We start from the raw sequence: 26,780 nt of genomic DNA, 5'->3' as shown, positions 1-26,780 counted from the left end.
CCTTCCCCCCCCCCCCTCCCCCCCTCCCCCGTCCCCTCACCCTTTTTTTCCCTTCCCCGCGTCCCCCCCCCCCCATTTTTTCCCCCCCCCCCCCCCCCCCCCCCCAACCATCGTGCTTGCCAACTTCCTCCTGATTTGCTCCCTCCCTTGCTATGTTTCCTCATGCACCTGTCCTTCCTTTCACTGACCCTCCTCTGGGCCCTTTCTCACAATGAGGGTTCAGGACAGGAACACAATAGGAGTGTTAAACAAGTGATATCTGTACCTGCTCACACACCATCTCCCTCGTCTCCATCCAGGACCCTGAACAGAGCTTCACCTGCATCTCCTCCTCCTAGTCTACTGCATTTGGTCCTCCCGATATGGTCTTCCCTACATCGGTGAGACCGTTTCACTGAGCATATTCGCCTGTCCCGCAATGGCCAGCCTAACCTCCCGGTCGCCGCTCATTTCAACTGCGCCAACCACCACCACCAAACCCCGCCACTGCCAATCCCCTCTGACATGTCAGTCCTCGGCCTGCTCCAGTGTTGCAGTGATTCAGAATGCAAATATGAGGAACAACACACCTTGTTTTCCGCCTGGGCACTGTACAGCCTGGAGGACTCATTGAGTTCTCTAATTTCAAATAACCTTTCCATCCATCCTTCTTCCCAGGTTCCCTTTCCAGCCCCACCTCCTCCCTTCCATTCCACCTACTGACCCTCCCTCCCAGCTATCAACTGGATTCATCCCTCCCGTCGACCAACCAGGTCATACCTACTACCAGTGTCCACCATTCCGTAACCCCTTTCCTCTCCTTTATCTATAGCTCTCCCCGTCCCCACATTCAGTCCTGAAGCAGTGTAAAACCCAAAGTGTTGACTTCTCCTTTCCTCCAAGTATTGCCTGGCTTGCTGTTCTTTCAGCCTCCTGTTAGTCTATATTTGTACTGAACTGTGTATACTTTTTACAGAAACATGAGAATTGTGGATACAGGCTCTTTACTTTTTACACACTGTGAAATTGGTCCTCGATAAGTTGTGTAGCAAAGTAAGGGCGCAGATTGCCCGTAGCAGATTGTAAGAAAGCAATGATCCCAGAACAGTTCTAAGGCAACGTTACCAATATGCACTTAAATCTGTAAAAGCTGTGCTCTATATTCTGCAACACTGGATTGATTAATAGTGTAGCACCAGACTACCTGCATTCCAGCAAACAGGTTACAGCAAATACAAGCAATTGTTAGTTGGTGGATAATGCATCTATGCAGATGTTCAATAAAAATACTGGAACTTTCAGGTCCTACGGGACAGCATTCACTTAAGGGGAACTGAGAAATAATTGAAATTGCAAGCAGATCATTTTGAGCAACTTGAATTTGGACTAGTTGATTGTTTGCAGATTACTGTTTCTCCTTTATTTTGATTTCTGGAATGTCTAGCTCATAAATATTCAATGTGTTGTTTTCTGTTTGCATTATAGATGCCAGTTTGCTCTTATTACCTCCGAGGGATCTGCAATAATAACAACTGCCCTTACAGCCACGTGTATGTGTCTAGGAAGGCTGAAGTTTGCCGTGATTTCCTGAAAGGATACTGCCCATTGGGAGCAAAGGTATATTAATAGGAGGGAAAGTTTATTATCAGTACTGTTTTGTTATTAATACGTTTGCTTTGTGTTTGTTTAAAGGAGAATGTGTTTCAAAATTTGCTGTTACTACTCTCGAGTCTATTTTGCATGAATGATAAATTTAGTATTCATTAGATTGAGGGATGTTAATGTTGCCAGCACTGTCTTATTTTAGACACATCAAGCTTCATACATAGCAATATTGGATACTAATTAAAGCTCCCTAGCTTTACGCATCAGGCTGAAACTTACTTGGAGCAAAATTTTTTTATACTAGCATACTCAAAGGGAGCTCCGATCAGTGTCTGCTTGATTCAGATCTAGGTACTAAAGATGAAAGGGCAATGTGCTTAACCCATTGTACTGTTCATCTTCCTTTGTTCTTCAGCAGTTATTTAACCTTCGTTTCTGTTGAAATGACTGGTACAGATTGGTGATTTAATACCCTATGAAACACAATGACTCTAGTTCCATCCTCCATGGAATACAGGTGGTACTGAGTACCTTGATTATGATGTAGGGTTAACGTTGTAGAGCTGCTGTTGAAATATCTTGTCTAGATGTTAGTGGAAATTCACAGGAGTGTAAATTTTGGATGATTTTGTTGCGATAAAATGTGTTTTATTCTGTTGTGTTTTTGGTATTATGGCCGTCAGTTACCACTTCCCTCTTCCTACGATCCCCGTCCCCATGCACCCCAACTTTAAATTTTCCTAATAAATGCAGATGTCTGGGAGAGACAATTGTGAGGAGAATACAGCTCAGTCCTACATGATCAAACCACTGCTTAGGTGTACTGGCATTCTAACTTATATTTCTTTGCTTATTCCTTTTCTGAATGAAGAGTGCTGGAGGGCATGCCAAGAGTAGCATCAGGCATACCAAAATATGAGGTATCAGCCTGGTGAGTCTACAACAGAGGCCTGTTTATGTGCCAAACAGCATATGCAACAAGTTGTAGACAGGATTAAGTGATTCCATGTGGTTCTTGGATGCTGACACATGTCTGATGCCATTTTCTGTGGACATGGGTGTGGGTGTGTGTCCAGTATCCAGGGAGCACGTCCTGAGATATTAGCGCCTGGCGTCCGGTGTCCGACATGGAGATCCTTTGGAGTATGCAGTGAGTTGAAGTCACCAGGTATGATTTCCAAATCAAGAATTCTCAGCAATATGTTTGCTTGGCAGGTTTGGTAAGATAAGATGAATATTAATGAGATAGGCAGTTAATAAGGTTGTGAATAAGCAATGAGCCTCCTTAATAGGCATCTCATTGTTGCCTAGAAAGAATGTCACCTCAATGTCTGATAGTTGCGTAAAAAATGCAGCAAGTTGCTCTTGATGTTGAGACTGACCATGTTAGACTAGTTGCATGATTTTGCCACACTTCTTACTATAGCCCACTTTGATCAGAGCTTTATCAGATTCTGCCCCTTTCAATGATGAGATTTATACTCCTGAAACAAGTCTTTCATTCTCCAACCCAAAGATAAATAGTTAAAGCTGCACAGTCTCATTTTTGAACCTAAATTACTTGGAAATCTTTATAATGTTCACAATCTTTATAATCGACAGCTGCAACATTGTGTCCTGCACTCTGTTCTGTTACCCTGATGCCCTCACATAGTACGATCTGCCTGTAAAGCGTGTAAGACAACACTTTTCACTGTACCTCGTGACAGTAATAAATCAAGTCAAAATGAATAATGTTTACAATTTTTCATTCCTGTCTCCTTTTTATTCCCTCCTAATCAAATTTATTTGCCTTTATATTTCTCATTAAGTATTTGATTTGAATCTAATTCACCCTTTTTCTTTCTTTACAATCCTTTTTGTCTGTCTACCTATCTCTGTCTCGATCAAAAATTTAATTGGTTAAAGAGAGATTATTGGGCTTACTGTTCATCTGTATTTACATTCTGGGCCAATGTGTATGAGGGCCATAGCAGAGGACCTGTTGATGCCTTGGCTCTTTAAACTTTTTTTGTCTGAAGATTTGTGCTTTCCTAATAACTTTTTGCATTCTGTTTTGAGTTATGATTCATTGGCAGGTTCATCTTTGGATGTAAAGTGCTTTGGGACATTCCGAGATCTTGAAACATACAACAGAAGTACAAGATTTTTCTTTCCTCACCACTGGAATAGTTACAGAGGGGAAAGTTGCTTATTTTGAAATCTGCGTTTAAAGATCTGTGACAATCGACTTGATATATTACCATCTTGCACTTTGGAATACAAATGCTGACTACTATTTTTAATAATTGTGCAGTTAAATAGGAGGTGGTGAAAAAATAATAACTTGATAGACACCCCACACCCCTAGAGAATTAAAACTAGTTTATGAATATATATCCAGAAATGCTGATCATTCATGAGTTTTCTGAAGGAGCCAAAACACTACTTTAGGCCTTCAGCAGGTTAAATAATATTCTCTAAATAATGCCAAAAGTGCTGACTTCAGTTACAAGCATGGTGCTAAACTGCTGTTAAGACACCCCAGAGAATTATCAGAATTCTCTGTATCAAATGAAAAGTTATTAATTGTATGCCATTTTTAATTGTATACTATTGTTATCCCCTTTAGTCATAGGAGAGATCCCAGAGGACTGGAGAATAGCCAGCATTGTTTCTTTGTTAAAGAAGGCCAACAGGGATAATCCGGGAATTTACAAGCCAGTGAGCCTTATGTCAGTCGTGGAGAAATTATTAGAGAAGATTCTTATGGATAGAATTTACTCACATTTGGAAAAATTGACTTATTAGCAATAGGCAGCATGACTTTGTGTGGGAAAGTTTGTATCTAACAAACTTGATTGAGTTTTTTTGAGGAAGTGACAAAGTTGATTGAGGAAGGCAGGGTGGCAGATATTGACTATACGGACATTAGCAAGGCCTTTGACAAAGTGCCTTGTGGCAGGCTGATTCAAAGGTGCAGTCACATGGGAACCACAGTGAGCTGGTAGGATGGAAACAGAGCTGGCCTAGTTATAGAAGGTCAGAAATCACACAACACCATGTTATAGTCCAACAGGTTTATTTGGAAACACAAGCTTTCAGGGTCTTACTCCTTCTTCAGGTGTTAGTGAGAGAGGTAGTATCAGACACAGAATTTATAAGTAAAAGATCAAAGGGCTATACTACTGATGAGGATGTACTAACAAACCTAAGATGTTGTTAAATCTTTATTCAGTTAGAAGGTTTTAACTGATTAATATGTATATGTAAATCCCTGAATTCCTTTGAAGTCACTATCTTAAGAGAACTAAAGGTTTATCTGTGCACACAAGAGGTGACATTTTAGTTCAGACAATGCATGTACAGTGTGAGGCCTTTTTTAGAATCTGTTTGTGTTTTGGTTTGGAGTCAGACAGGTTTTATTTCTAAAGTAGGAATTTATCTGCAAGTACAAATTCACTCATAGATTCACGTGTGTATGTGTGTGTGTAAGAGTATGTGTGAGAGTGTACAGTGTGGTTAGGTCACCTGGAGTGCGTCATGAACCCAAGATCCCATTTGAGGCAATCCTCATGGGTACTGAGCTTGGCTATTAATCTCTGCTCGGCAACTTTGAGTTGTTGTGTATCCCGAAGTCTGTCTTGGTGAACGTTTATCTGAAGATCCGAGGCTGATTGTCCTTGACCGTTGAAGTGTTCCCCCACTCGGAGAGAACATCCCTGTTTGGCAATTGTTGTGCGGTGTCCATTCATCTGTTATCATAGTTTCTTCCTTGTTTTTGCCAATATACTGTGCCTTGGGGAATTCTTGCCTGCAGCGTACGAGATGGACAACGTCAGCCGAATCACGAAAGTAACTGCCGTGCACGTGGTGGTTGGTGTTCTATGTTGAAGATCTGACATGTCTTGCGGAGATTGCCATAACAGGGTTGTATAATGTTGTGGTCGATATTGTCCTGAAGGCTGGATAGTTTGCTGCTAACAATGGTTTAAGGTTTGGTGGTTGTTTAAAGGCAAGAAGTGGAGGTGTGGGAAAGATTTTGACGAGGTGCTCATCGTCATCGATAATGTGTTGAAGGCTGCGAAGAACATGGCACAGTTTCTCCACTCCCAGGAAGTACTGGGCGACAAAGGGTACCCTATCGGATGTATCCTGTGTCTGTCTTCTGAGGAGGTCATTATGGTTTTTTCCAAGGCATATTGGAACTCATGATTGATGAGTTGAGCATCATATCCTGTTCTTATGAGGGTGGCCTTCAACACCTTCAGGTGTCTGTCTCATTCCTCCTCATCCGAGCAGATTCTATGTATACGTAGGGCTTGTCCATAGGGGATGGCTTGGGAGGTTTTTGTTGGGAGCTAGAGAAATACAGCATCGTGAGGTTATCTGTAGGCTTGTGGTAGAGTGAGGTATTGAGGTGTGCATTCCTGATGAAGATGCGTGTGTCCAAGAATGAATATGATTCTAAAGAGTAGTCCATGGTAAGTCTGATGGTGGGATGAACCTTGTTGATATTGCTATGTAGTTATTTCAGTGATTCCTCGCCGTGAATCCAAAAGAAGAAAATGTCTTCAACGTATTTGATGTATAGTGTTGGTTGTAGCTGGACGTCCCATCATATCAGGCAATGGGACCCTGTGTGAGAACCTCTCTGGCTATGTCGAGAGCATTTGAATCCCATTGTACAGGGAACCCCCCAGCTTCTGTCGTGACGCTACAGATTTCTTGCAGAAACTCAACACCCACAGACCAATTGATCCAGGAACATTCTTCGTCACAATGGACATTTTGGCACTCTACACCAGCATCCCCTACGATGACGGCATCGCCACAATAGCCTCAGTACTCAATACCATCAACTGCCAATCTCCAGACACCATCCTACAATTCATCCGTTTCATCTTTGACCACAACTTCTTCACTTTCGACAACCAGTTCTTCATCCAGACACACGGAACAGCCATGGGGACCAGATTTGCTCCCCAATATGCCAACATTTTCATGCACAGGTTCGAACAAGACTTCTTTGCTGCACAGAACCTCCAACTAATTCTATAGACCAGATACATTGATGACATTTTCTTCCTATGGACTCAAGGCGAGGAATCACTGAAACAACTGCATAGCAATATCAACAAGTTTCATCCCACCATCAGACTTATCATGGACTCTCTTCAGAATCAGTCTCATTCTTGGACACATGCATCTCTATCAAGGGTGGACACCCGCACCTCACTCTACCACAAGCCCACAGATAACCTCACAATGCTGCACTTCTCTAGCTCCCACCCTAAACAGATTAAAACAACCACCCCCTACAGACAAGCCCTACGCATACACAGGATCTGCTTGGATGAGGAGGGGGAACGAAACAGACACCTGAAGGTGTTGAAGTACGCCCTCATAGGAATAGGATGTGATGCTCAACTCATCGATCCCCAGTTCTGACGTACCACAGCGAAAACCGTAATGACTTCCTCAGAAGACAGACACAGGATACATCCGATAGGGTACCCTTCGTCGCCCAGTACTTCCCGGGAATGGAAAAACTGTGCCATCTTCTTCGTAGCCTTCAACACATCATTGATGACGATGAGCACCTCACCAAGATCTTCCCCAAGCCTCCACTTCTTGCCTTCAAACAACCACCAAGCCTTAAACAGACCATTGTTAGCAGCAAACTACCCAGCGTTCAGGACAACATTGATCACAACACTGTACAACCATGTAATGGCAACCTCTGTAAGACATGTCAGATTTTCGACATGGACACGACCATCACGTGGGAACACCACCCATTACGTGCCCAGCAGATACTTGTGACTTAGCCAACGTTGCCTATCTCATATGCTGTAGACAAGGGTACCCCAAGGCATGGTATAGTGGCAAAACCATGCAGACGCTACAACAACAGATGAATGGACACTGCGCAACAATTGCCAGAAAGGGATGTTCCCTCCCAGAAGGGAATTACTTCAGCGGTCAAGGACATTCAGCCTTGGATCTTCAGGTAAACATCCTCCAAGGTGGACTTCAGGATACACAACAACACAGTCGCCGAGCAAAGACTGATAGCCAAGCTCGGTATCCATGAGGACAACCTCAACTGGGATCTTGGGTTCATATCGCACTCCAGGTGACCCCACCACACTATACACTCTCTTTCACACATACATGCGCACACACTTGCACAGATCCTCGCTCATGCACAGTCTCTCTCACACGCGTGCGCGCACACACACTCGTAAGATCCTCTCTTATACACATACTGTCTCTCAAGCGCACACACACGCTCTGTCTCTGCTGCACATGCGTGCACGCATGCACACAGACACACATGGGGACACGGATACACACACAGGGACACGGGCACACACATGGGCAAACACATGGGCACACACTCCCCCCCCCCCCCCCCCCCCCCCCGACTGACTGATTCATTCACTCACTCTCGCTCTCACACACATGTGAATCTACAAGGTGAATTTGTATTTGCAGATACATTCTATTTTGTTCAAAAAGCACACGATTTATAGGCAGTCAATTGGCATTTTATAAATTCCTACTTTAGAAATAAAACCTGTCTGACTCCAAACCAAAACACAAACAGATTCTAAGCGAGGCTTCACACCTGACAGATGCTGCTTAGTTTCTCCAGCAATTTCTGCTTTTTGTTGCAGATCTCCAGCATCCACAATTCTTTTGATTTACTAATCTCATTTACAAGTGATCGCAAATTTCTCGTCTAAATTCTATCAATAGACCTGGGTTTGTTTCTCCTTGAAATGTTACAAACTTCCAAAAACCCATCCTCACTATATTGAAATCAATAGTGGCCATTTAATTGAACTAATCCCAAAAAAAAATCTGAGAAGGGAATATGTCAAGCACTAAATTCAATATTCATGAGCTCCTATTTTTTAAGTTTTTTTCAGATCCTAAAAGCCTTGAGATTGATATCACCTAATCATTATTTCTTGTTTCTTCAACCTTCTTCTATTCACCCTGTTAGTCCTGTGGTGTGGGCCCAGATCTTTCACCAAAATTTTGAGGTGTCCTATTTAAAATGAGTAGAAACAGAATTGCTGCTTGATGTTATTGGGCAACAGTTTGACTGCTGAGTGTAGAATCAAAAGGCGCAAGATCAGTGTCTCTTTAGGGTAGTGTCTCATCTGAAATATTAGTCTATCTTTTCCTTTCAGGCATTAGCTGATCTACTTACATTTTGCTACTTCTTCTGTTATTGTTTCAGACTACTAGCCTTGTGCACTTTAATTGCAGAAGTGTATTTCATAACAGATTTTGAAATACATTTTTACAGTTTGAATTGCAAGGGGTTATTTTTATGACTTAAAGGCCTATTTCAAATATATGTCCTCTTCGTGTGAAGTATCATTGTAATTTATCACTGATTTGAATTGCAACTTTTGTCAGCAAACAAGAAAATAGCCATCATTGCTATAACACGAATGATCGCATATGCTGGTCAAAGGCTAATCATCACCATAAAGAATGAAAAAAGGAAGACTTGCATCTATCTAGTATCTTCCATTACATCCCAGCTTACTTTTTTTAAGCCAATGAAGAATTTTTAAAGTCTAGTTGTTGTTGTGATACAGTAAACATGGGAACCAATTTGCAACCAACAAGCTCCTACAAACAGTAATGATAATGACCAGACTACCCTCTTTTATGATCTTAATTGAGGAATAAAAATGGGCCAGGATTTTGGGGAGCACTCCCTCAACTTTTTGTAACCTTTGCCTACCTTCAAATTTATCTTAATCCAGGTTTGCATTTCAATAAATCAAATGATAAAACACAATTTTTATGGTATAACTTTTCATAGCATTACTCTATTTTTGCCAGGAACTCCTCTGGCACAGTTGGAGAATAAATATTACAGAGCTACTAAATCATGACACCATGTGTGACTAAATTAACCATCAATATATAATCACTATTTTGTAAAGAGAGATGTCATATAACGTAATGTTTATTTGGCACTCTATCATTGTAAGTAGCTTCCACTAGACAGCATAAGCATCTACTAGATGTCTTAGCCTTTATCTCGGTGGAGGGTTGGAATACAGAATCAAGGAAATGATATTTTAGTTGTAAAGAACCTTGGTCAGGTCTTTTTGCCACAATGCATTCAGATTGACCTTAGAAGGAATTTACTAGGATTGTATTAGGGCCTAATGAGGACAGGTTGTATAAACTTGATTTTCATTGTCTTCAATTTAGATAATCATATGTTGTATTTCAAATGATAAAGTGATTTATTAGGATAGAAGCATTGAAACAATCTTGAGAATCAGCATGCATAATATTAGTCAGAGTTGGACCATTTAGAAGTGAAATCGGAAAGCACTTTTTCCCTTGATGATGGAAATTTGGAACTGTATCCTCCTAAAGGCTGTGGTATTGAGGCTTTTAAAATATATATTTGTTAAGTAAGAGCAGCAAAATATAAAGTCATACAGCATGAAAACAGACCCTTTGGTCCAACTAGTCCACGCCGACCATGTTCCCAAATTAAACTAGTCCCACTTGCCTGCATTTGGCCCATATCCCTCCAAACCTTTCCTGTTAATGTACTTATTCAAATGTCTTTTAAGTGTTGTAACTATACCTGCATCCGCCATTCCTCTGGCAATTCATTCCACATGCTAACCATTTTACATGTGTAAAAAAAGTTGCTTCTTACCCTTTTTAAAACTTTCTCTTCTCGCCTTAAAAATATGTCTCTTAGTTTTGAACTCCCTCACCCTAGGAAAAAGACCCTTGCTATTTAACTTATCTATGCCCCTCATGATTTTTTAAACCTCTATAAAGTCACTCCTCAACCTCCTATGCTCCAGTGAAAAAACTCCAAGTCTATTTTTATAACTGAAACCCTCCATTCTTGGAAACAACCTGGTAAATCTTTTCTGAACCTTCTCCAATTTAAGAATAACCTTTCAAAGCAGGGCGAACAGAACTGCATACAGTACTCTAGAAGAGACCTCACCAACGTCCTGTACAATCTCAGCATGACGTCTCAAATCCAATACTTAAAGGTCTGAGCAATGAAGGCAAGCGTGCTAAACGCCTTCTTAACTGCTGTGTCTACCTGTGACGAACATTTCAAAGAATTATCTACCTAAATTTAAATGACATACTACTATTCCTGCTTCTCTAAGTTGTCTGGGAGATCCCATATTGCCTCCCTCTCAAAGTTCAAAATCCTGATATTACAGGTATCCTTCCTTAAAATATTGCTTTGGGTAAGGAAACAGAACAGTATAATCAAGAGGTTTGCAACATTTGGAGCCTAACTTCGACTAAACCACCACCCCCATTAAGGCTTATCCCAAAGATGTGAAACTTTGAACATAATGTGCAACCTGTAGCTCACTATCCAAGCCCACGTACAGCTTGTCCCCAAATGCCTTTTCGATATTTTTGCCTTCTTCCTATTTTCTACTGTCTCATCAAAATCAAAATCATATCACCTCATTGTTGGCTTAATCAATGATTTAGACCTCCGAATTTCTTCATAAAGATAAAGCCTGTTCATAAACTGCAGTTTCTTTTGGACTGTATAATTCAGTAGCTCCCATGTGTTAATTCTGCTTCATAGTTAGTGGTTGGAAGGAGTTGTTGAGCCCTCCAATATGGAATCAATGAGAAAGATAGTTGAGCAGAATGCAAAATAAACCAAATCTTGCTTCATGCAAACAAGGAAATAATAGGGATTTTCCTGGAAATTTAAATATTTATCCACTTGTTGAGTGTGTAGCGTCATCTAGCAGTCTTGAATTATATTTGTCACAGCTTTTTTAGAGTGAAACTTTTCCTACAGTTAATTTAAATCTGAGAAGATATGAGATGTTAGCATAATGTCACTAGATGAGTTGCAATGCTCTGTGGAAGCGGGTTCAAGTCCTGCTATATTAGATGGTGAAATTTATATTTAACTAATACATTTGGAATTGAAACCTAGTGTGTGTAATGGGGCTGGTCAGGCTCTAATCAACTGTTTAAAATCACATTTGGTTCACTCATGTCCTTCACAGAAGGAAATAGTCCATCCTGAACAATCTAGCTTACTTGTGACTGAAGACCCACAGCGTTATGTTTGGCTTGTAACTGTCCATTGAAATGGCCAAACAAGCTGCTCTGTTCAAGGGTATCGAGAGATGGGCAACAAATGTTAGCCTTGAGGTGACGCCCACAGCTCGTAAAAGAATGTATTATAAACACTCCATAATAAATAGGGTGATATTTTAGCATTGCTCAATAGCCATTCTCTGCAACCCCACTGCACTACACACACAAGCTGAGTAAAACTGGGTTTCCTTAGTTGAGAGTAATTTTTATGTGACAGATTTTAAATTATTCTAACGTCTCAACTCAAAATTATCATTTCAAGTCAGAAATTAAGAGAATAAACAACCCTGAGATGGATCAAAGTGCTGGGGCCCAAGTACCTCGAGTATGATTTATTTCCCTCAGATATTGACTAACTTGTGTGTTTCCAATGCATTTGCTTTCTTTCAAATTTAACTTGGGAGGCATGCAGAATTGTCTGCTGCTACTGCATTACAGGATTTTCTTTCTCAAAATGTTAAAATAAGCAACAAAAATCCAAAAAAAAAAACAAGCTTGACTGCTTTGTCTTACTGGAGTTTGGGAGACCTAAGAATCTGCCAAGGGACTTGCGTATGCTGTAAAATGCACCATCAGCCAAGCGTCAGGCTACAACTGCAACCTGACAGAGAAAGAGTGGTGTGCACTTAGAGATGTGAGCTATGGAGAAAAATTACTATTGCACAAGAAAAATGCTCTTTCAGGAGCAGCTGACAGTAGATATTGGCTTGAAAGTGGGTGTGAAATCCATTAGTTAAATATGAATTGATGCCTCTTTGTACGAATGAGGATTTACACAGATAATCATAGACGTAATAGACTTCTTTAATGGATGTAATTTGTTAAATAGGTATTCACTTGTAGGAGTTACACAAGGACTGATCCTATCTACATCATTTTACATATTGCTTTATTAAAAACTTGGGTCATCAAATTTGTATAGTTGATTCTTAATTGAATGAAATCTTCTAATTCATGTCAAATGCTTTAACAATCTCTGATATAGAGTCCTGACTTCTAGATTGAGAACTCTGGGTTTGGAGTAATGGAAATAAAGGCCGGTTTGCATGTTGATTTTCACCCTTATTGTTGGATGTCACGTAGAAAAGATTTTATTTCGCTGAAGAAATGGGGATGATAAAGGTTGGAAAGATCAGTGTGGAGACTAGTTGAAGAAATATGCTTGCTTTCCTTACAAGAGACTATGTAATAGAATCTTGAATGAAACAACACATGCTAGTATTGTTATCAGATTAAGTTTGACAACAAGCCAGATAAGGAGGTTTTAAAATCCAAGCAAAGGTTTGGCTGTTCCAGGTCCAATTTTTGAAATCAGATCACAGTCTTCCTGGTAAAATGGAATAAAAGGATACAGCACTCTAGACATGTCCAACTACAGGTCCCATGGTAATGTCACAAAATACATCAAAGGAAGTCACACCGACATCTTTTTCCCCTGTTTGACACTATATTGCTGATGCTACATAATTGAATGTGACAAAGAAAAATACCGCAACACTTCTTTGTAATGTACATGTGATTGATTCTCAAGAACCCATCAAAGTAATCCAGCAAGCCTGTTGATCATATCAAAGAAAATGCTGCAAGCTGTTCAAGAAGGTGCCCCACCACTTACTAAGGGTAATTAAGAAAGGAAAAGAACTACCAGCCTTGCCAGCAAATAGTAAGAATTTTTTTTTCTGATGTTGCAAGTCAGATCCAGCAGCATGCAAGAATAATGAAGAAAAGTAGTGAAACTAGGGGGAATCTACCCAGCACTCCCACCTAGGAGGTGAGAGTGACTACCCTTCTCACCAAGGCTGTAATTCACAAGAGTTTAGCATCAAGAAACTCTAGCGAAGCTGGTATCAATAGGAATCAGCAGGAAAACAGTTGGGAGTCAAATCCAACGCAAAGGAAGATAGAGATAGTAGGAACTGCAGATGCGAGAGAATCTGAGATAACAAGGTGTAGAGCTGGATGAGCCCAGCAGGCCAAGCAGCATCAGAGGAGCAGGAAAGCCAATGTTTCGGGCCTAGACCCTTCTTCAGAAATGATTTTTCTGAAATTTCTGAAGAAGGGCCTAGGCCCGAAACGTCGGCTTTCCTGCTCCTCTGATGCTGCTTTAGTCTGCTGTGTTCATCCAGCTCTACACCTTGTTATCGCAAAGGAAGATAATTGCAATTGTTGATCGGCCATCTCAGCTCAAGGATGACACCACAGGAGTTTCCTCGGGTAATGCCCTAGGCCCAATCATCTTCAGCTCATTCGTCCATGCCCTTCCTATCATCATAAGGCCAGAATTGGTATATTGCTGATGATTACACAATGTTCAGCAACATTTGTGGCTCCTCAGATACTGAAGCACACTGTGTTCAAGTGTAGCAAGACCTGAATTATAACCTGGTCTATCCAGTCTTGGGTTATCAAGTAACAACAATGGCAGGACAGAACTGCTAGAAAATGACCATCTCCTACAAGCGAAAACCAAACCATTGCCCCTTGATATTACCGCCAGTAAATTCACCCACTATCAACTTTCTAGAGGTTACCACTGACCATGAACTGAACTGGACTAGTCATATAAATACTGAGGCTACACAAGTAGGTCAGAGGCTACTCATAGAACAGTACAGCACAGGAACAGGCTCTTCGGCCCACAATGTCTTTGCTGATGATGAAGCTATTCTAAACTAATTCCATCTGTCTGCACATAGTCCATATCCCTCGATTCTCTGCCTATTCATTAGCCTGTCTATTGCTTCTTAAACCTTGCTATTGTATCTGCTTCTACCATCTCGTCTGACAATGCATTCCAGGCATCTGCGACCCTCGTGTTAAAACAAAGACTTTCCTTTAAACTTTCCACCTCTCACCTTAAACCGATGCTCCCTAATACTTATCATTTCCACCCTTGGAAAGAGACCCCAACTTTCCACCCTATCCACGTCCCTCATAATTTTGTATGCGTCTATCAGGTCGCCCCTCAGCCTCCAATGCTGTAGCAAAAATAATCCAAATTTGTCCAACCTCTCTTTATAGTTAATACACTCCAGTCCAGGCAACAAGCTAGTAGACCTCTTGTGCACCTTTTTAAAAGCCTCCACATCCTACTTATATCGCATTGACCAGAATTGTACACAGTACCTGAAATATGGACTGATTAAAGCCTATATAGTTGCAACATGACTGCCAAATTTTATATCACTGCTCCAACTGATGACGGCAAGCATGCTACATGCCTTCTTTACCACTTTATCTACTTATGTTGCCACTTTTGGGGAGCTACAGACTTGGACCCCAAGATTCCTCTGCATATCAATACTCCTAAGAATCTGGCCATTTACAGTATACTTTCCTCTTGCATTTGACCTCCCAAAATACATCACCTCAGACTTGTCCTATAAACTCCATGTGTCATTTCTTCACCCAACTTTCCTGTGAATCTTCTAATAATTTCCCTCCAATTGATGTAAGGCTCACTGGTGTATAATTTCCTGGATTATACCTGTTGTCCTTCTTATACAAAGGAACAACATTGGCTGTTCCCCTCTCTCCTGCAACCTTGCCTGGCTAAAGAGGTTCCCTCTGTGAAGGCTTCAATAATTTCTTTCCTTCTTTCTCTCTATTCCCAACTAACTACAATGACAAAATTATACACGATCTCCCTCCTGACGCTACTCGTCCAATCTCTAGACCTGGTTCCTTCATTTTTTGTACTTCACTTTTTTGAGTCATGACGTAACCTCTGGACCTCCACCTCTGGATTCGGCTCCACTGCCACTCTGAATTACCTCTATCCTGCTCTGACTGACCCCGCTCCTCAGGTATTTATCCAATAGCTCCTGCAACTGTTCACCCAATGCTCCCAGAGCCGCTGCCGCTCTCGCCTCTTGACTCCCCAAAGCCTGTCCAAGACACAAGTCAGGAGTGTGATGGAATACTCTCCATTTGCTTGGATGAGTGCAGCACCAAAAGCACTCAAAAAGCTTGACATTATCCAAGCCAAATTGCTGCTTGATTTGCTCCAATCCTCAAAATATTCACCCCTCCACCACCACGTAAAGTAGAAACAGTGCATGCCATCGACAAGGTCCACTGTAGAAAATCACCAAGACTCCTTAGATAGCACTTTCCAACCCATGACCACTGCCACCTAGAAGGAGATGTATGAGAATCCCCACCATCTGAAAGGCCCCTTCAAGCCACTCACCATTCTGATTTGGAACTATATTGTTCATGCATTGTCATTGAGGCAATATCCTGCAACTCTCACCCTTATAATACTCTGCTTACGCCAACACTAAATGGACTATAGCTGTTCAAGAAGGCAGCTCATGACCACTTTTTCAAGAGCAACTCAAAAAATATAATAAATGCTAGCCCAGCCAGCACAATCCACATCCTCTGAATATATAAGAAATTATGTGGAGGAAAATGCAACTGGGGGAAAATAGACTGCCAAATAGAGATAGAAAATGAGCAAGTCCCCAAGACTTGCATGTAGAACTTAAGAACATAACTTACTGAGTCTTTTGCATTAGGTATTTAGGCATGATCATAAGAAATGTTGGTAGATTTAAAGAGAGGGTGGGAAAATCCCTCTGTGGAGATAAATGGAAGGAAACGACCATTCGTGACTACACTCTTGAAATCCTTTGCTGTACTTCGATTATCAGAACTCTTGTCTATAATTAACTAGAACACATTGTTACTGAAGGAAAAAAATCCTTTTGAACCTTAACATTCATAATATTTCAGTTACAGCAGTGTTATTATGCTGCTCGTTACAAAATGTTCCCAGTGTCAATGATACCTGATAACTTCTGGAGGCTTGTATTACAGAGTAAGATATCAGAGGTGTTCATCATGCTGTGAGCTAAGAAATGCAATTTTGAGAAACTTGTGCCCTAATATCTTGTAAAAACGATGATGACCTGCAAAAGCACCAAATTAAGAGTCACTTGCTAGTACAGAAATTGAATATCGCTGAAGACATGTTGCCAACACTCTTCATGATGTGCCCATCAAGGGAAAAAAAGAGTATCAAATTTCAAGTAGTCTCAACAATGTATGCTGTAAAGGAAAGGGGATGCTTGGCAAGTCTGGCCAAGGCATTGCAAAGGAGAAGTGGAGACTTCTTGAGCTCCCAGTTAATTCAAATTTTTGCATGTCTGTCACATTCCTTTCTTTGCAGAGAACGTGTTCTTACATATCATTGGATGTCACATTAGCACTTCTGTATAACCAGATTTCAAGCTTGACTGATCATCTTAAACTAATTGTAGCTATTAGCACATTCGGAACTGTCCTGCAAGTGTTGCCCAGAACACATGTTGTTTACACCTTCTATAAGATAAATATATTTCTATTCAGAGACGTGTTCTCTGTAAACAGCTGAAATGTTTTCAAGTCATATCTTTTTTGAATTGCCATATGGAGCTGACAGTTTTCCGATGCTTTTAGCATGGCAATGCCTCAGCCATCAGAGTTGACTTGCCAACCAATCAGCAGCCCTTTTCACCTGAGGTATAAATGGTTGTGATAATTGGAAATTATAGTGCTGAATCTTATGTTTTTTCTGGCTTAGTCCAAGTTGTGTTGAATTTTTTGGACAGATCGCCACCATGAGGCCATTATGTTACCAACATTGCCTCATTAACTACCTACCCTGCTCCATGGCATCCGTTGCATCCGATTCCAGCCTCATTTTACCACGTGCTGTTCTTGACACAGTTTGCCACTTTGTGGATATCCTGTAATTCACTGATATCCCTGAGTCTGTGCCATCATTAAAAGCCCACTACGCACCCCGGAAACCATTATCAGTCTGGAGCTGCCCTGCACGGTCCCTGACATTTGTCCTGGACATGACAGGCTGCCTTGCCTTATGGACAGGGAGCTGGAGCTCCTACTCAATGGTATGGTGCACATGTGAGACTTTCTTTTTCCATTGTACCAAGAGTAGAGGCCATGACACGAGCCCATAATGCAAGGTTGCCAGCTGAGACTGCTTTAAGCCAGCTACCTGGAGAAATGCACTGTACTGTAGGAAGAAAGTCAATGACCTCCTTCATTCTATTGTCATATTTTGCATCCAATACTGCACATCTACTCTATCCCAACCACCAGCATCACTAATCCTGTATGCCCTCTGCGCTGCCTACTGACTCGTTCAGATCACTTCCACTCCCACCCATATCAAAAGTAACAGCTATGCCATCTACTTTCATCTCCCTTAGGACATGCCTCACTCTCATTCCAGGAGGTAAACAGCCCCAAAAGAGCAGAAAGAGTAAGGGTAGGTGGCGTGCTGCCTGACATTAAGCTCCTTACCCCATATGTAGAGAGTGCCCAGATTCTGAACACCCCTAGTAGCTGACTGACAGTGGCTTTAGACTGATATTTGATGCTGCTCTTAACCTACAATTCTTCTAAGTTTTCTTGACACTATGTGAAATTTTGAGGTCCATGCACAGCGATAACAACCAGAGCTGGAAGTCATTGCATCACACATCATTTGCCATACAAATGTCAGGCAATGACCATCTCCATAAGAGACAATATAACCACCACCTCTTGACATTCAATGGTATTGCCATCACTAAATCCACCACTAACAACATTCTGGGGGTTACCGTTGACCAGAAACTCAACTGCATTCACCAAATAAACTCTGGCTACAAGAGTATGTCAGAGGCCAGGAATACTGTGGTAAGTAACTCACCTCCTGATTCCCCCAAAGCCTGTCCATCATCTACAAGGCATAACTCGGGAATGTGATGGAATACTTGCCACATGCCTGGATGAGTGCAGCTCCAACAGAATTCAAGCTTGATGCCTTCCAGGATAAAGCAGCCTTGATTGACACCACATCGACAAGCATCCACACCCTCCTCCAACAACACTCGGTAATAGCAGTGTGTACTATCTACTAGATGCTCTGCAGAAACTCACAAAAGATCCTTAGACTGTACCTTCCAAACCCACAGCCACTTGCATCTAGAAGGACAAGGGCAGTAGATACGTGGCAGTTACTAACAAGTTTCCCTCCAAGCCACTCACCATCCTGAATTGGAAATATATCACCATTCCTTGACTGCTTTTGGGTCAAAATCCTGGAAGTCCCTCCCAAAGGATATTATGGATCAACCTAAAACACATGGACTGCAGCAGTTCAAGAAGGCAGCTTACCACCACCATCTCGAGAGCAACTAGGGGTAGGCAATAAATGCTGGCCCAACCAGCGACACCCACGTCCATGAGTGAATAAAAATAATGGACAGCGTGTAGGGACCCTCCGCATGGCCACACATCTTAGATGGAAGATTGTCCTTGTCTTATTGTATTGGTACCACCTGACCAGAGGCTTTTCCCTTTTGACTTGGCTGTCTAATGACAACCGTGATGAGCTGTCTTTCATTGAGTCAGTGCTGAACGGAAAAGTGCGACAGAAGTAATTTGAGCCTGCTACCTCTAATTAAAGGACAAAGCACAAAAAAGCAAGGCATGGATTCTAGGAGCATCAGTTAAGCTTAGAGACCCAGTGAGCACAATGACAGCAAGCAAAAGCATTGGAGATCTAGCCTGGTCCAGTTATGGGTTTGGTGCATATCCCGGAGTGTGTAGTCTTCTTGCTGCATCATTACAATGATAGTTGCTGGTGCTGCAGCATTGAAGTGCAAAAGTATGTAAATTGGTGATGTCCCATGGGTGTTCTTAAAGTTTGGCATATATCAGATGTCATATCTTTGGACCTGGGGTGCATACAGCCAGTATCCATGAAGTGTGCTCTGAGATGTTGGTGTCTGGCATCCAAAATGGAGGTCATTGGGAACAAGAGATTAACTGAATTTGCAGGTACCCACTCTTTATTGTATCGGGTTTTCTCAATGTCTGGCTTTTTTTTTTGGGAGGGGGGTGTTTAACAAGCAATGATTTCCCTTCATTGGCAACTTACTGCCTCGTGCTAAAGTCACCATGCCACTTGTCGACAGCACAAAAGGTAGACCAAGATGCTGTGATGTTATGACTGACTTTACCAGACTTCTCGTCTGATTGAGCCACAAATATCACCATACTCTATGTCAGTATAAGATTCCACTAGATACTCTTAGAATCACTCTGATAAGTGCAAGTCAGAAATATTGGTAGTATATCTGTCTTTTCAGTAACGCCAAGTTAATTGTAGATTTTTACGTATAATATTTGACTGATATTCATCTGTCTGTGAGTATTCTATGAGGTTGCTGTCCAAATTTTAGCACAGACGTCGATATGGAGGAGTTTGCAAGATCCATAAGAGTGTGTTTCCTGCTGTCATTTTTGGTACCTTGGTAGTCCTTTTGGAATTGCACCATGTTTTAGACTTTGTTACTTTGATATAACTGAGTGACTTGCAGACTAATTCAGGGGACATTCAAGAGTCAACCACACTGCTATAGGCCTCGTTTACATGCAGTCAGATCAAGTCAGAATGGCACATTGTCTTCCCTGAAGTACATTAGTACACCGAATGTGCATAAGAAGATAAAGATGGGAAGTAATCATGAAGATTGGATGAATGAGGCTATGGCATGAATAAGAATATCAAAATAAAGTGTGAGAGCTTGAATGATGGAAAGGTTAGTGGGGTTGTGGGAGTGTCCTTGTTTGCGAGCACATGAGTTGGATCTTTTAGGTGACTTAAAGCTAGTAGAAAGGTTTGGGACAGTTAGATCAACTAATGTTACAATAATAAGACTTTGAAATGGTGGGCCAGGGTTTTGGCATTGGAAACATAATATAGGATTGGAAAGGGTAGGTGTTACTGGAGATGGAACAGACATTTGAATAAAGTATGGATATGGAGGAGGCAATTGATCTCTGGATAAAGCAGAACACCACATTTCCTAACTTCTGACTCAATTTAGATAGTGTTTAGGGAGGTTGATGAAGTTAGAGCTAGTCCCATTCTTCATAGTCCCGATACTGGATGAGCAATTTGGCTTAGCAACAATATTAATTAGTTAATGAAAGAAGCAGCAGTGTGAATCTAAACATAAATTTAAAAGGGACCTAAGGGCAACTTTTTCACGCAGAGGGTGGTGCGTGTTTGGAATGAGCTGCCAGAGGAAGTGATGGAGGCTGGTAGAATTACCGCACTTAGAAGGCATCTGAATGGATATATGAGTGGGAAAGGTTTGGAGGGATATGGGCCAAATGCTGACAAATGGGACTGGATTTATATAGGATATCTAGTGGGCATCGACGAGTTGGACTAAAGGGTCTGTTTCCATGCTGTACATAATCAGCAGTCATAGCAGCTGATCCCTTGCTTCCTTATAATGTTTGTGAGATAGATGTCGATAGTAAAGAAAAGGAACCCATGTGTTGACCTCAAAAGTGGTGAATTGCTGTCCTGTTTTTCCTTCTGCATTCTGCAGGACATATGTCTCGAGCATTTTTCCTTTTGTAAATGTTGCCTTACTGCTAATCTGCAAAGGCTCCTTATGAAGAAAAGACAAAACTGATATAACCGATGTTGCCAATGAGCATCTGTTTCTTTTATTGGAGTTTCACGACCCACTTTTACATCAATAAAAGTAAAATACTATCAAACTTCAAATCTGAATATGAATTGGCCTAATATGAATTGGCAGGCAGATATAAAATAACATTTTTTTAGTCTTCTGAAATTATAACCGGACAATGAAATTGGCTGGCAGCTTCAGTGGATGAGAGTTCCTCCCACTGAGGTCACAGGTTACACTCTCCACCACCTTGGCCCATCCACAGGACATTGTGGCTGCAGGGCTTACTTTTTCTTAAATATCAGCTACTCAGGAACACTCCTTTAGAGAGGCGTGAGCAATCAATGCCGCTGTAAAAAGTCCATATGTTGGCTACATGCAAAAACGGTAGCCAACTTGTTGAAAAATCCCTAAACCAAGTAAAAATAATGTGAACTATGTTTCATAAAAATATTCAGGCAGTAATTTCAAGTCTTTAGCCTAATAATGATTGAATTTGAGATTTTTTATCCAGGCTTCTGATTTAAATTTTTGTAGAACTATGGAGTTAAATCCTAAAAGTACCAACAAAAATGAAAAAATTATATGTAGTAATAACTGATTTTGACTAAATCAGTTGCCACAAATTGGTAGCTGTGAAGATATTATCTAATTTTAATGAGTAGGTTCTAACCGGTAATTCACTAATAAGTATTTAAACTATTGAAACCCTGTATTATATTGAAACTTGCATCTCACTTCTGAAATTTGATTATGCCATGCAACAGTCCAAAACCTGTTGTAATGTTCCTGACTATGACTATGGCCATTATTCCGCATTCGTCTATGTAAACAGTCTAAACTCGTCAATAGAAATGACTCACTGGGAGCTATCTGTTATTCTCTATCTTCATCATCTAGACCTCTCATTTAATTCAATTCTTTTTCCCCCAAGGTAGTCCCTTTGACTATTTTGAAGACACGCAGTTTGTTGCCATCATGCGTTGGCTGCCACTAATCATAATCAACTCAACACCTTGACTGGACTGTTCCTTCATACTTCAGGATTTATTGCTTTCTGTATTGCCTATACTTAATTTTCTAAATTCCAGTTAATTTAACCTTATTTTGTGTAATGTCACCTAATTTAACACTAGGACTTCAGGTCTGTGCAGTCTATAATTCTAGGCAGTAGTCCTTCTGAACCTCTTAAGGTGTGCTCAGAGCTTCCATGTGTGGATAATCCAGGGTCTTGTATAACTGTTGAATGAGTAAATACAAGTTGGAATCTTTAATTTCGAAAGTGAGGTCGATTTTGAACTATCTTATTTCAGTTAGGCAAGTTGTGCCATGTTAACCCTGTAGACATAACGACCTACAATCCAATAACCTTTCTCAACTATTTTCTGTACCTGTTCGTGACATGTTAGTGATACATGGATCTGACTCCTAGGCCTTAATCCCGGGACCTCCACTATTTCTAGCTTTTCATCATTCCAAAAGTATTTGATCTGTTGGCCTAGATATTTTACTGGTCAGATAATCGTTGGTGCAGCACAGCCTGGAGTTGTACATCAGGATCCTGTGGAATCATGAAGACAGCTGCTTTAATGGGATTTGCCTGGGAAATTAAAGATCCTGATGGGCAATTCCCCTGCGGCTGGAACATTCTTAAACCTCCCCCTCACACCCATTGCCCGTGCAGCCCTGATTTCCCCCAGTCCAATGCCAGACCAGATATACTCCCCATATGATCAAAACCCTCCAGTCCCATGACACGCCCCTTGCCAGCCCTGACTTTCCTTTGCCAGCTATGACGCATGTCTCCCCCAACTTAGCTTAACCACTCTGTCAGCTTCGTAGAATTCTATCCACCTGATACCCACCCTTTTTAACCAAATTCCTCAGCTCTACACTTACCTTAGATACTTACCCTTTCACTGTAGTTGTCAACATGTCTTTCTGTGCTGCCAGGCGTTTAGCTCTCAGAACACAGCACACTAACAAAATAAAAAAAACAAAACACTGCAGGTGCTGGAAATCTGGAGCAAAAACAGAAATTGCTGGAAAGTCTCAACAGATCTGGCAGTAACTGTGGAGAGAAATCAGAGTTAACATTTCAGGTCCAGTAATCCTCCTTTAGGGCTCAAAACACTAACAAAATAGTTAATTTGAATTATACTGCGCTATGAAGGACCATGTTGAATTTAGGTATGCACTGCATTTCTGAAGGAGCCAGGATCAGAATTCCCAGCTAGAAATATGGAGCTCACATATACATTGAGCAGAGTGGTGATCCATCTGTGTTCCTCACAACTTCTGGGTCATTGTTTTTAGGTCCAAAGTTGATTTGCCATCGTTTTACTAAATGGACAAAGCTATCAATATCCCTTTGTAATTTTATGCTTCCAACTACATATCCTTGACCAATTAGGATACGTAACCTAAGTCCTTAGTAAATGCAAAGAACGGTATACGCCCCTAGCCCAGATTCGTGAGGAAAACACAAGTCATATCCTGCCAATTAGATCCTGCTCATTATCCCTACTTTCTATCTCTTATCGTTCAGTGAGTTTTCTAACCAGTTCAATAATTTGCCCTCAAGTCTATAAGTATTTCGAGACATCTGTTGCTGTTTGATTGTCAGATGTATTCTTTTTCCTATTTATTTTTAATGGATATGCATTTTTTTCTTGTTTTGTGTGTGCTATAAAAGTGAAGTGACTGGTAAAGCCTAAAGAAAAAAAACATAACATTGTTTTTGTGCAACTGAAAACATTTAATTAGCCATTCATGCTGTGGTAGTTGATTCTTAATGTTCAGGAAGTGTGATGATTTATTACAAATAAGGCGTCCATTATTTTTTAATAGGCTGAACTGATCCTGCACAAGTTTGATAACTGCAATACAGTATTCGTATGTAGTGGACTCCATTGTGATATTCCATATTTCCAGTTACTGAATATTTGGGATGACAATGGATTCTGAAGCAAGTCTTGTTTTATTAGATTTGTGGAATACAACAGAATGAATAAACTTCAACAGAATCACGAATAACATCATTAAGATAGTGTGCGGGTTTAGCTGCAGGAGTAACTGAAGCTATTTTACTTAATGTACTCTGACCTGACAATGCTCTACAGGAAAGGGCATCAGTTCTTAGAAGAGATAGTGTTATAGCAGTAATGTCACTGAATTGTAATCTGGCTTCTCAGGTCAATACTCTGGATATATGATTCAACTTGCTCCTATTTAAACTTAAAATCATATGTAATATTTACCTGGTCCAGAGCTCAACAATGTTAACTGCCAGAGTTGAGCAACTTTACTAGTCTTACCAGCCAAAGTTACAACCCATGAAACAGTTTTTGTAAAATCTTTTTGGTTGCCCTCTCTTGCACAGAGTCCAATGGACTCAAACCACAACTTCACATCTGGGTGGTCTGTCTCATTGGGAGAGTCCCTGAATTAAAGCTTAGGAGGAGTCCATTTGGTCCAGCTCTTCAAACGATCATCATTACCTTATGCCAATCTCCTGCTTTCCCCCTCCATATTGTTGCACACTGTTTCTATCTAAATAATCATCCATTGCCCTCTTCAGTGCCTCAGTTGAAAAATGCCACTGCCACACTTTCCAGGCAGTGCATTCCATACTATTAATATTATGTGAAAAAGGTTTTTCTCACATCACCGTTGCATTTTTTGCTCATCAGTTTGAAGATACGCCCTCTCATTCTTGTTCCTTTTATGAATGGGAACAGCTTCACTCTATCTACTCTATCCGAACTGCTCATGATTCTAAAAGCATCTATCAGTCTCCTCGCAGCCTTTTTTTCTCTAAGACAAAGTGTCCCAACTTAGAGTCATAGAATCATACAACACAGAAACAGACTGTTAGATGTGCCAAACATAATGCCAAACTAAACTTGTTCCACCTGCCTCTCCTGGCCCATTTCCCTCCAAATGTTATCTATTCATGTACTTATCTGAATGTCTTTTAAATATTTCAATTGTACCCACATCCACCACTTCCTCAGGATGTTCATTCCATATGCGAGCACCCTCTGTGTAAAAGATTTGCTCCTCATGTCTTTCTTAAATCTCTCTCTTCTCACCTTAAGGTTGTGCCCCCTCGTCTTGAAATCCCCATTCTAGAGAAACGACAACTACCATTAACTCTATCTATATCCCTCATTATTTTATAAACTTTTATAATGTTGCCTCTCAACGTCCTACGATCCAGTCAAAAAAGTCCCGACCTACCCAGGCTTTCTTTATAACTCAAACCTTCCATACCTGGCAACATCCTGGTAAATCTGTTCTGAACCCTCTCCAGATTAATAATATCCTTCCTATAACTGGGCAACAGAACTGGACAATGCATTCCAAAAGAGGCCTCACCAATGTCCTGTACAACCTCCACATGACTTCCCGTTTCCTCTACTCAAAGGACTGAGCAATGAAGGCAAGTGTGCGAAAGGCCTTTTTAACCACCCTGTCTATATGTGATGCAAGCTTCTAAGAAGTGAACCCCCACGTCCCTCTAGTCTACAACACTACCTAAGGCCTTACCATTATTGGTATAACTTCCTCAATCATTAAGTATATCTGAAGTTTCTCATTCCTGGAACTATGCGACTAAGTCACTTCTGCACTCGCTCCAGTACATTCATACCTTTCCCATAATGTGGTATCCACAGTGGTACATAATAATCCAGCTGTGGTCTAAGAAGTGTCTTACATTAGTTCAACATCACTCCCTTGCTCTTGTGCTCTAAGCCTCTATTAATAAAGCTGATAACACTGCATGCTTTATTAACTGTTCTCTCCACCTGTCCTGCCATCTTCACTGATCTGTGCACATAGATACCCGTCTCTCTGCTCCTGAGCCGCTTTTAGAATTGCAAAGACGCAAAAGTATCTATCTCTCTAATTTATTATCAACTCTCAGATCAATGATCCCTGTTTGCCTCCAATATCGATTCCTAAGACTGAAGTATTCATAGAGTAGACTTCATTGTATCCATCTCTCTTTGCACATGGGCTTCCTCTTTTCAAACCCTTATATTGACATCTCTAAATTGCCCTATATTCTTGATGTTGTGTTCTTGCTGGGATAATTACTCCAAAGTGATATAGAAATAACTAAAGTTTGGGTTGTATGGAGCAGGGATGGAGCTGATTACTGTGTGCTTTCACCTATTGTACTTGGGTCTATTCATTTAGTGAGGCAGTTTAGCCTTTCAAGGATCTCTTTGTCGACTACACACGTGGTCTTTAGTGAATTTTAAATGTATGCTAAATGAAGAATTTCTGATATTTAAAGAAAATGTTTCTTCTCCAGTGCAAGAAGAAGCACACACTTGTTTGTCCTGAATTTTCCAAGACTGGGAGCTGTGCACAGGGTTCCAAGTGCAAGCTGCAACACCTACAGCGGAAAAGTAACAAGCGAAAACACGCTTCTGATACAAGTCAGGATGGAGTGGAAGAGGAGGGCGCAGCTTTAAAGCAAGTTAAACTCATGGATGACAACGAAAGGTAAGATAGATTGATTGCCACTGGGAATTGAGATAAAAAATGAATAGTCAT

General features: G+C 40.9%; 1 protein-coding gene across 1 annotated transcript in view; it reads left to right on the top strand.

Annotated features, from left to right (window-relative positions):
- The window catches only part of zc3h3 (zinc finger CCCH-type containing 3), a 102,753-nt gene that overhangs the window by 38,881 nt on the left and 37,092 nt on the right, over positions 1 to 26,780 (top strand). The window contains exons 5-6 of the mRNA XM_048596174.1: positions 1,465 to 1,596; positions 26,536 to 26,729. Of these exons, the coding sequence (XP_048452131.1) occupies positions 1,465 to 1,596; positions 26,536 to 26,729 (326 nt within the window). The remainder of the gene's footprint in view (positions 1 to 1,464; positions 1,597 to 26,535; positions 26,730 to 26,780) is intronic.

Source organism: Rhincodon typus, chromosome 4 (assembly GCF_021869965.1).
Source record: "Rhincodon typus isolate 14 chromosome 4, sRhiTyp1.1, whole genome shotgun sequence".
In the NCBI taxonomy this organism is placed as follows: Eukaryota; Metazoa; Chordata; class Chondrichthyes; order Orectolobiformes; family Rhincodontidae; genus Rhincodon; species Rhincodon typus.
Note: the sequence above shows the minus strand (reverse complement) of the source record. Positions and strands in the feature narration are given on the sequence as shown.